Source organism: Rhododendron vialii, chromosome 10a, assembly GCF_030253575.1.
Source record: "Rhododendron vialii isolate Sample 1 chromosome 10a, ASM3025357v1".
Lineage (NCBI taxonomy): Eukaryota > Viridiplantae > Streptophyta > Magnoliopsida > Ericales > Ericaceae > Rhododendron > Rhododendron vialii.
Window position 1 is genome coordinate 2,886,968 of NC_080566.1, and position 11,752 is coordinate 2,898,719.

An 11,752-nucleotide genomic window follows, 5' to 3' on the forward strand; every position below is an offset into this window, starting at 1 on the left:
CTCCACACGGAGTTAATTACCGACTCTACCACAGAGTTAAAAACCCAACACTGAGTCAACCTCGAATTCACCGATGAAGAACCCAAAGATGTAGCACCCACAATCGTACTACCATCAAGCACATAGAGGTTATTCGATTTCCGACCCTTCATCAAAACACGAGCACCCTTCAAAACCCTCAAGACTCCACCCTCAGCGGTATGCTTCCAACCCAAAGAGTCAAGAGTACCCAAAGAGATAAGGTTCCTCTTCAAATCTGGTATATGTCGAACACCAAACAACGTCCTCACAAACCCATCATGCATTCTGACTTTAATTGTTCCAATCCCAACAATTCTACAGGACATGTTATTCCCCATAAGAACTGTACCACAGCTGACTGATTCATAAGTATCGAACCAATCTTTATTCGGACACATGTGGTAAGAACATCCGGAGTCCAGAATCCATTCGTTATTCGAACAGACATCACCGACACTCACAGAAAGAACCATAAGTGAATCGTCGGAATCTTCTTCAACAATACCAGCAACAACCTTCTCTTCAAAATTATCCTTATTTTTCAACCTAGGACAATTTCTCACCATGTGCCCATATTTCCTACAGTAAAAACACTTTACTTCCTGATTTGTGGAACGAGAGCCAGAAACCCCTCTACTGCCATAATCCCTCTCAGAAGTTCTTCCTTGCACCATCAAACCCTGAGCATCAAAATCACCACCCTCACCGGATACTTTTTTCCTCAATTCTTTCGAATACAAACTAGACTTAACGTCCTCCATGGAAATCGTATCCCTCCCGTAAAGTAGGGTAGTAACAAAATGCTCATAAGATGCAGGCAAAGAACATAACACAATAAGGGCTTGATCTTCATCATCAATCACAACATCAATATTTTTTAAATCCATAATAATTCGATTTAACTCATCTAGATGGTCTTTTACGGGCGTACCTTCCCTCATACGAAACGTATAAAGGCGCTGCTTCAAATACAACCGGTTGGTAAGAGACTTCGTCATATAGATGCTTTCCAACTTCAACCAAATACCGGCAGTAGTATCCTCCTCCCCGACCTCGCGAAGCACATCATCGGCTAAACACAACTGAATCGAACTGAGCGCCTTCGCATCGAGATCCTCAAACACACTATCCTGCATATCAGCAGGCTTCTTCAATTTTCCTAACAAAGTCTTGTGTAATCCTTGTTGAACAAGCAAAGCCTTCATCTTAATACGCCATAAACTGAAGCTAGTGCTCTGCCCATCGAACTTCGCAATTTCGAAACGAGTCGCCATTGAAACGATCACCAATTGCACAATACGCAACAGAAAACAAAAGCCTCGGATTGAAACCTGGCTTTGATACCAATTTGTTGTGCCGAACACGAAATTGAGAATATAATAAATCAACAAGCGATAAACAAGAACACAAGGATATACGTGGTTCCGTTCAAGCACAAAGCAAGAACGTACTCCACGGGGAAAAGAGCAAGAGGATTCACTATAAACGGGGAGAGAAACAAAGAGCCGGCTATACCCGTAACTCTAATTGAAGCACCAAACAGATATCTAGGGACAAATCTCTGGTGGAACCCAAAAGGGAGACACAAACCCTTGGTGGAACCCTAAGAGCATAAACAAAACCCTAATATCTAAGCCCTTGAACAAAAGACCATAACCCTAGGAACCCCCAAGGTCCCTATTTATAGGAAAACACTAAATAAACCTAAACCAAATAGGAAAAGGAATCCTAGTCAATTTAGGAATTCTAGTCAATTTCCAACAAAACACCTGCGGGGTGGGCTATAGTGAACAGTCCGAGGAGTGCACAAGCCGGCTGAGACATCCTGCATTACAAAATTAAATGTCCTTTTAGTATTATTTTTAGACAAGTATGAAAAAAAAATACTTTTAATATTTAATTAAGACTTATACGAGGACTGCCATTTTCGAAGTTAGTGTTGATAGTTACGGAGTACAATTTGTGATGTGTTTTTTTTTTTTTTTAAATCTTTTTGCTCATAATTCATTTTTGGTCGGCCATTAATCGTGATATTTGGCCTACCATTACAATTGATCAATTTGTTTATGACTCATATATATATATATATATATATATATATATATATATATATATATATATGTGGTTGGTCATTTTCTATGATATTCTGTCACATTCGTGGAGGATTCGGACTCTAGAGCAAGAACAATTTTTGTAGAGCCCAACCTCACATGCAGTAATAGGTTTTCTCTTATTCATAAAGAAAGAGAAAGTATTTTGCGACTAATATAATATTAACAAGGAAAATGATATTGGCATTCCAAAAATTGATGGAGGCACTCCAAAAAAACAAATGAAAGTAACTTTGGAATTATACAGATTTTGGAGTGCCTACGTCAATTTTTAGTGTGCCAACATCAATTTTTGAAGTACCAACATCATTTTCTTATTGACAATTATTTGATTTTGTTTTATGGGGACGAGGAGAAGAGGTTTTACATGCTGAAGTTCCACCGGAGGCATAGGGAGATTGTTAACGGGTTTTACTTGAACCATGTGATGGATGAGGGGAAGGCGATCGAGGTTAAGACCTGGAAAAGGAAGCTTTATACGAACAATCGGAGCGAGCAATGGGTCGGGTATGATTTGAATCTTAAGCATATAGGGCGCACACGATCCATTGATTTTGACAATGAATGGTTGAGATTTGATTTTTAATTAGGACCAGTAAGAATCATGTACTTAACTGTGATCAAAGCATAAGATCCAAGGTAACATCAAATTCAGGTCAAAGTATGGAGTAAGAATACAAGAGTTTTGTTGGTTGAAACTAAACTACCTCATCACCTTCACCAAGTCTAAAGACTATTACAAAAAATTGGCAAGGCCTGGAAAAGAGGTTATTTTCTTTTCGGGCCTCCAGGTACTGGTAAATCTACCATGATCGCGGCCATGGCTAGTCTTCTAGAGTACGATGTGTACGACCTTGAATTGACCGCAGTGAAGGATAATACAGAATTGAGAAAATTACTAATTGACACATCGAATAAATCTATTATAGTGATTGAAGACATCGATTGCTCGCTCGATCTGATTGGCCAGAGGAAGAAGATGGAAAGGATCCTATAAGTAAGAAAAAGAAAAAGGATGAAGAAAAGAGTAACGAGAGTAGTAAGGTTACTTTGTCAGGGCTTTTGAATTACATCGATGGGCTTTGGTCTGTTTGTGGAGGCGAAAGGATCATAGTTTTTTCCACAAATTATGTGGAGAAACTCGACCCTACTTTGATTAGAAGAGGGAGGATGGATAAGCATATTGAGCTATCATATTTTTGTTTCAAGGCATTTAAAGTGCTTGTGAGGAACTATTTGGATCTCAAATCACACGATCTATATGAGACGATTGGGAAATTGCTAGAGGAAACTAAAATGAGTCCAACTGATGTGGCAGAGAATTTGATGCCAAAGTCAGGTGATGAAGATGCAGATGCATGTTTGGCGAATTTGATCAAAGCGATTGAGAAAGTGAAGGTGGAGGAGGAGGAGGAGGAGGAGAAGAAGGAGATGGTAAAGGCTGAGGAGGAGAAGAAAGCAAAGGCCGAGAAAAAAGAGAAGGAATAGAAATCTGATGAAGCAGTGAAAGAGAAGAAAACAACAAGGGAAGAAGTTAAGGAAAATGGGGGTTGAAAATGAGAAGCGAGCCTCTATCAGAGAAAGCCATTGCGCGCTAGCCTCTTATCATAGTAAAATGTTTATTACAATATCTTTCCTTGCTTCTTATCATAGTAATTTACCATGTTTCTATTTCTGTATTGAATTGAAATTAAGAATTGAGTTCTCCATTTAAAGTTGAAGATTTGGCTCGGGTGCGTTCTTGTAAACTTATAATCTCAAAACTTATTTCTGTATTTTTTATTTTTCGTAACTTTTTGTTTAGCTTTTTTTCGTAATTTTTGGGATTAATTGTTCGTCTCAACGATATGAATCAGAAAATTATAAAAATATGAACCGATATTGAAAAAAATAAAATAAAACGGTATTTTAGACAAATAAGACATCTGTTTGATACTTTTTTATTTTTAGTGAACTTTTTTTTTGCTTTCGGTCATAATTTTGAACTTTCTAGACTCCTCTCGTCGAGACGAACGATTAATTCCAAAAATTATGACGAAAAACTAAACAAAAAGTTACGAAAAAAAAACCTAAATAAGTTTAGATTATAAGTTTACAAGAACACACCCGGATTACATCATTCGACAATAAAAGAACGCCTTGTCGTTCGATTAATATTGCCTTGTTATCCAATCACAAACCGCGAAGTCATTTGACCCATAAAAGTTAGCCATCTGCGTCATCCAACCAATAGAATTTAGCCACATCGTCCATCCAATACAGACTATACAGTGGTAAACTTCATTAAAGCAACAAACAAAAAAGAAGAACTATGCACATCAAAATAAGAGTGGGTTTCAAAGAAAAGATCTCGATTAAGCATATGTTTTGGAGTTTTATTTTATGGTGTTTTGGTACTGTTTGTGTTTCCTTTTCCAGTTTAAGTACATAGGGATAATATGGTAATTTTGGTATACATGGGTATTTTAGTCATTTAGATATATAGGGGTAATATGATCATTTCAGTGTACGTGGGTAATTTAGTGTTTATGCCCATTTTCGGCACATAATATCGGGCTAATCATGAATGGCCATTTAATTAATTTTTTGATTAAATTGGACTGAAGCTATGTAATTGATTGGTTGTTAAGTGTATTGGGCCATGAGTTTTCTATTACATTTGGGCCCAAGAAACACACAACCCATATTGAGGGCACGGCCCATGATTTTTTGAGAAGGCAGCCCACGGTTGGGCTCATGAAGAGAGGAGCGGATCTGATCCATGAGGTGCGGCCCACGTTTTTAGGGATTCGGTTGCTTGCTGGTAGTTATTTTCCTCCAAATATCAAAGGCCAATTGACTTGGTCAATTGGCCATGTGTCAAATGCATGAAAAGAGGGATAGTGGGGAGTTGCTTGCCATGTCACCCATGATCTTCCAAATTGCCAGAAACTGTCCATGATCAAGCATGCATGAAAAGTGGAGCAATCATGGGACACATGTCAGCTAATGGTGCAATGTAGAATTCGGATTCAGGCCTGAATCAGCATGTTGCAGCGCCTATTTATAGCAAAATCAAAGATGAAAAACGGGTCAAACACCAATCAAAGCTCAATGCTTACAACCAAAGTCTTCCTAGCGAAGCATACTTTCCTACTTTCAGCAAAGTAGTTTATCGAGTACCTCGTGCTCAAACCCTATTCAAACTCACTTTTTCAAGTAGTTTGGATCTTTTACTTTTCTTGTACCAACTTTATTATCCCGGAGTAATAAAGTTCACGTCTTTACGTTTCATTTCCTATACGACTAGGAAATTTTAAGTCCACGACCGTGTGGCAAGCAATGAACCACATTGTGATTTTTAACCTTTGAGTCACACGCAATCGCTCTTACGTTAGAAGTCAAGATTCACGGGAATCTTCATCAAAAGTTAGGCACTACAAGTCTTGGCACGCCCGTGCACTACGCATCCACGCCTTTGCCAAAAACAAGAGTTTTCATTTAGTCATTTAAATTTTTTTAATATATATGTAATTTGGTTAATGGACGAGTCATGTTTGATTTTAAATAAATGAGTCATGTCGGGTATGGGCAATTGGGCCTATAACTAATAGGTTCTAAATGGGTCATTAAGACCCAATTCACTTACAACTTATCCAATTTGGCCCACACCCGCCCATTTGACACCCCTAGTCCGAAGTAATGTGTTTTTTTTTTTCTGGACTCATATAATTCATTTTTGGTCGGCAATTGTGATATTTGGCCTACCAATTTCAATTAATCAACTTGTTTATGACTCATGTGGTTGGTCATTTTCTATGATTTATTTGTCCTATGTTGTTTGAATCGAAACATGCCGATCTTTTTTTTTCCATTCGTTATACCTAATCTACTCTATCGTAGGGAACTTGGGGAGGGGATAGGTACGTACGGAAAATCGAACCCCGCACTCCACTCCACTTTCAAACGTACCGATCTTGATGGATGAAATTTTTGTCACATTGTAGTTTCGTGGAGGATTCGGACTCTTAAGCAACAACAAATTTTGTGGAGCCCTACCACACATGCAGTAATAGCCGGATTTAGACTCTAGTTTTATTCAGTTTTGAACTATTATTGGCTCATTTATGATCTAAATGGTTCATATCGTAGCCTTCGCAAAGAATTACATTCGTGTGCGCTCGTATCGTTGCCTTCGCAGAGAATTACTTTCATGTGCGCTCGATTCGACACCAATTCATGTGTAACATTATGTAGACACCCCATTCTGAACTGTCCAGATAGCGTTATTTGTCGATCTTTTATTTCCCCAATGATGATCTTAGTCGAAAACAGTTTAAGGACAAAGGTGTGGTTGAGCTTTGAGCGTCCCAAGCCTCTTTCAAACCCATATCAAACCCTTCAAACCAGAGCCAAACAGCCCCAGCAAAACCAAACTGGCTCACGCCAGTGTCCTGAAGGCGTACGCCAGTTATCTGCCACGTGTCAGTCATCGACCGGTGGCCCATCTTTTACTGGCGCACGCCAGTTAATAGTGGCGCACGCCAGTCAAATCCAGTCAAATCAACTTTATTCAGCCACTTGGGCGGGACTTTTTTGCCACCCTGACGTCGGCTACAGCGTCCCTGATGATTACCCTCGGCAGAGACGCTCCCCCTCTCTCCTACACCCCCCATCAAGCCAAGTCCCATGCATTTAATGCATGGAAGGCTCCCTTCCTCTTCCAACCAGCCAAACAGGCCTTAGCACCTAACTGATCTCAGTCACTCCCCCTCTATAAATACCCCCCTTGCATTCATTTGCAAGGGGTTGGCCTCATTAAGAAGAAGAAGCTCTCTCCCTCCTCCTTTCTTGCTCTCCATCTCTTTTTCTTCCATTGAAAGAGAAAGGAAAACAGTCCACTTCCACACACCCTGCTGACATCCAGTCACCATCTAAGCTTCCATCTCCAAGCTTTAAAGTTCAATACCACCTTCAATCCTCAAACAAAAAGGTATACCACCTTTGTGTCCCTTTCTGTTTTTGGCCCCTGAGGGGAGCCAGTGAGGCCCAGGCTAGTAAGTAATACTAGTCCTGGCCTCAAACTGGTAAAATACGACAATCGTATCAGATGGAACATGGCGCACGCCAGTAACCCTATGCCGTACGCCAGTTATGGCAGTACGAGCACAACTGGCGTGGGGATCATGGATCGTCATCTCTTTTGTTCTATCTTTCTGTCAATCACCCTTGCATGCTAAATAACCAGTTTATTGCTTTCTGTGTGTTTAGAACTGTTTAGATACAAAGGTTATTGCTTATTCTTTATCTGTTTGGAAGGCCTCTGGGATCCTTCTGGTCATGTTCCAGAGCCCAGATGATGTAAAAGCCAAGCACTGGATTAGGGTCAAACGTGCGTACGGCAGTCCATGACTGGCGTACGGCAGTTAAAGCTAGGATCCAGTGGCTGGCCTTTGCATCTTAGTTCAGTCTTGGCCTCTTTTCTGTCCCCACTCTGTTTAGGGGGTTTCTTGTCTATGTTTATGGCTTCAAGCCATCCCAGCTGTCTGTAAATATATATATCCTGCTTATTTAAATTGCATGGTTTGTCCTGGGTGTGCGCTGGTCCTTTTTCAGAGCCCAGAGGGTTGCAAACAAGGACTGTGAAACTAGATGAGTGGAGTACGCCCGTCTCCCTGTGGCGTGCGCAAGTCAAATCAACATGCAGTGGCTCGGCCAGTGCATGCTGGTAGAATCTGCTCACGCCCCTGCGGGGCAGCGTACTGCAATTTGCCTAGTTTGCTCAGTGCTTGTTCTCAATCTATATTTAGCATTGCAATCAAGTCATCCATAAACATTTTGCCACATAAATCACAACTTGTTACAGTGCTTTAATCCCCATTAACTGTTCTCCCGCCCTAACTGGCTAAAAAATGATCAAAATGAGAGAAATGCAAATGTTTTATAAAATGCCCGAGTAGAGACCGATCTCCGGATTGGGCGAGAGGGGTGCCATAAAACCCTTCCCCTCTCGTAACATGGCTCCCGAACCTCAGATATCGAAGGTGACGACGGACCGGTCTATGCCTTTTCAAAATCAAATAAACGTGGCAAACGTTTTCGAGTTTGGTTCCTTGGGTGCTCTCACCGCTAAAACCCGAGTGGCGACTCTGAATCGAGGCGTTTCGCCGCGCTCTTCCAAACAAAAAGGGCCGCACCCGATTCCGCAAAGCGGAATTTCCGGGATGGCGTGCCCACACATTAGCTCGATTCGACACCAATTCATGTGTAATATTAGCTCGACTCGACACCAATAGCTATATAAGTGGCATAATTAACGACGAATAAACCACAATGGTTCAAAACTGGAACAAACTGAATGACAGTAGACTGGACTGAAGATTGGTCCAAACCCAACAAGCTTATGTTGGGCTTTCTCTAGAGCAAGGGTTGTTCAGCACTTTTAACTCTATTTTCCTCCACTTTCTTCTCCAACGCTTCGATCAATTTGTTCAAGCACTCCTCACCCGAATCCTCCTCGCCTTTCCCCCTCCTCGCAATCAAATTCTCCGCCACATCCGCCGGAGTAACATCAATCTCCTCCAACAACGCCTTGATCTTCGCAAACAGCTCGTGATCCTCAATCCCCAGATAATTCTCCGCCAGAATCCTAAACGCCTCGAACCCGCAAAACGGCATCTCCACATGCTTGTCCATTCTCCCCCTCCGGAGCAGCGCCGAGTCGATCGCCTCCACGTGGTTTGTCGTGAAAACCATCAGCCTCCCGCCATCGTTTGCCGAGAAAAGTCCGTCGATGCAATTCAACAGCCCGGATAACGTTACTCGTTCAAATATCTTCTCCGTTTTTTCGCCCCCCTGACTATTCGTCTCCCTTTGGTTAGTAATTTTGCTCGAACAATCGATGTCTTCGATCACGAGAATGGAATTGCAGGGGATCCTGTTCAAGAGGCGCTTTAGCGTGGCGTTGCTTAGAACCGCTGTTAACTCGAGGTCGTATACGTCGTAGCTGAGGAGATTCGCCATTGCTGCGATCATCGTGGATTTACCCGTGCCCGGAGGACCGTAAAGGAGATACCTGTTGCAAAATGAAGAAAATTACTTCAATCGAAATGGTTGGACCAAGATTATCCAATGGTTCTAGGAATGGCAATGAAAATCAAACAGAGTTTTAGAAAAATTGAACAAGCGAAGTAGATGAAGGACACGATGATGGAGAAAATTTTCAATGCAACGGTTACTTGTAACGCCTCTCTCACACATAGGGTGAGAAACACATATTCAACGGTTACTTATAACACTCCGAAGTATAAAAACTTGCTTAATTTATTTTTTCTCACAAAATGTGGAAGAAAAATTGATTTTCTCGAGAAAATCAATAACAATTATCCTCTTCCCTCCACCTTTTCTCTTCTAATTTTGACAATTTTATTCCCACCAAATGAGGATATCTTATTTTCTCTATTATTTTCTTGCAAAACTTCCATTCTAATCAAATAGACGTGAGAAAAAAATAATTTTTCTTTTTCTTTTCGTTCACTTCACTTTCTATCTTTTTTTACTTTCCATTTTATTTTTCTCGCTAATCAAACGGACCCTTAGTGATTACGATAGAAATTATAGGAAAGTTGGATCTTATTTTCCTTTGTTCCTTTTAAAGTAAAAGGCAAGAAAAGGAAAACAATAGGAGATGAAGGAAAGTACAAAAACATATTCTACTAGTACTAGTATAATTTTAAATTTTTCCTGTCAAAAGGTTATTCAAACTATGAAAAAGAACACTTTACTCTTTCCTATTCTTTTCTCTTTTTTGCTAGTGTTAAAATATACCAGTAGGCGAATTGAGAGATGCTGCCAAGCGGGGGCGAGCTGCCGTTCATCTCGGCATGAACAATTTGAATCTAATCCGAGCACATAAAAATTTAGACTGTCCATTGCTCAGATTAAAATCCGTCGATTGCCGAGATGAACGGCATGATCGGCTGCTCGGCACCGCTGCTTGGCAGCATCCTCGGGTAATTAAATTTGGAAACTTAAATTGCAACAATACCCTCTCTTCCATGGCTTTCCGATCCTCCTATAGTACTCTCTCCCGGTAGAAAACCTGATCAGATCGTCGATAATGTCTTCCTTCTTCTCCTTCTCCAGAGCCAGAGTCTCGAATTTGGCTGGATGATCGAAATCCATGATGTAATTCCAGTAGCATTCGCTCCCGCTCGAACTGTTGGAGTAGAGCTTCAACTGCCGATTCCTTGCCTTCACCGCCTTACCCTCCTCCATCACATGCCTCAGGTATTCCTCCACCACGATCTTTCGGTTCATTTTTCGAAAGGAAAGGGTATAGTACCTGTTTTTTTTTTACCAAGTCAATTGTTAGTTTCATTGCTACTTATAGTATAAGGAGAAAACTTCTAAAGAAATAGAACCCTGCCATTGGTATCGACAAGAGGGTACTGACGGGCACCATGGGTCCACTCCGGATCCCGCACGGATAAGCCGATTGCTTCTTGTAGTTGAATGGCTCGGATCATCCGTGTGGGATCCGGAGTGGGTCCCGTGTGCCCATCGGTTTCCACCTCGTCGGTTCCTTTAGCTATATTTGTAATATGGACAAGAAACCATAATTGAACATTTTTCACAAGGATGGTTAAATATTCTAATTAGATCATACTCGATGTAAATAAATCGAGTGGTCCAATGGTAAGGAGGCCCCATTTCAAATAGGAAAATTCTAACATCAGTCCGTTTTTGTATTTTTTTTCCCCTCAAATTTCAATTTCATTTATGTTATTTTTTCTTACAAACTAGATAATTAAAATGAGAAAAAACTTTTTTACAGAGTGTGCTGTGAAAAAGTGTTGGCGGAGGTGAATCTTGTCTGTCCATTTCGGATTTGGACTATCCGGATATTAACAAAACTTTTTTTAGGAAAGAGTTAACATTCGGACCGTCCAAAGCCGAAACGGACGGGCGAAATCACGCGGCTCCGTGAACAATAAAATTACGGCTCCTCCGTGAATAAGTCAATCTCAATTAAAACAACATTTATATCTGTTTCAAACTCAGCTTAGTACCTGTTCTTCCTTGAGCCGCCGCGGAACACATCACCATTATTTTCCTCTTCCACCAGTTGCCACCGAACCACAACCCCATTAAACTCATCGTCAACCCCCTCGCCGACATCTACACACAGCACCGGAGTTGTAATATCTCTGACCGAATTAGCCTTCAGCCGCGGGGCTTGGGCCGAGCATCTGGAGCTAAGGTAGGTCTCCACGGCGGTGTAGGCCTCGTGGTTTTTCGGCCCGCCCGTCGAGTCCTCGGTGAACCTGATTTGTACGTTCGGGTCCAGTGACTTGAACAGCTTCCGCAGGAGCTGCTCGACGTACCCGCGGAAGTGGGTGAGCAGGAATTGCTGGAACATGGTTAGGACCACCATGGAGGCAGCGATGGCCATGCCCAGACCCATTTGGCTCATCCCTTGTTGCCCTAGAGACCCGGCCTGGTGGCCCATGAAGAATGGCAGAACGTTCGCCATTTTTGTTAGGAGTTTTGGAGTGAGAAAGTGGGAATTGAGATATGGAGTTGTGTGTCTGTGTGAGAGAGTGTGTGTTTGATTTCTTAGCTTTGAGGAATTCCGTGGT

The 11,752-nt window shown here is 41.4% G+C and overlaps 1 protein-coding gene and 1 pseudogene across 1 annotated transcript; one reads left to right on the forward strand and one right to left on the reverse strand.

The window, feature by feature from the left end:
- Nucleotides 1-2,353: 2,353 nt before the first annotated feature.
- LOC131304681 (AAA-ATPase ASD, mitochondrial-like) lies at nucleotides 2,354-3,620 on the forward strand (annotated as a pseudogene).
- A 4,788-nt stretch (nucleotides 3,621-8,408) lies between these two features.
- LOC131304362 (AAA-ATPase At3g28580-like) lies at nucleotides 8,409-11,752 on the reverse strand. Its single transcript, XM_058331586.1, has 3 exons — nucleotides 11,183-11,752; nucleotides 10,159-10,455; nucleotides 8,409-9,186 (listed from the first exon to the last, which is right to left on the reverse strand). The coding sequence occupies exons 1-3, from the start codon at nucleotides 11,644-11,646 to the stop codon at nucleotides 8,529-8,531; spliced, it is 1,419 nt and encodes a 472-aa protein (XP_058187569.1). The 5' UTR covers nucleotides 11,647-11,752; the 3' UTR covers nucleotides 8,409-8,528.

What these genes read in the sequence shown, in the direction of transcription:
- LOC131304362 (XM_058331586.1), bottom strand. Translation starts at nt 11,646, where the DNA reads ATGGCGAACGTTCTGCCATTCTTCATGGGCCACCAGGCCGGGTCTCTA. An exon ending in GGCGGCTCAAGGAAGAACAG is followed by an intron (nt 10,456 to 11,182) that starts GTACTAAGCTGA and finishes AAAAAAAAACAG; the next exon opens with GTACTATACCCTTTCCTTTC. An exon ending in GGAAAGCCATGGAAGAGAGG is followed by an intron (nt 9,187 to 10,158) that starts GTATTGTTGCAA and finishes ATTTTGCAACAG; the next exon opens with GTATCTCCTTTACGGTCCTC.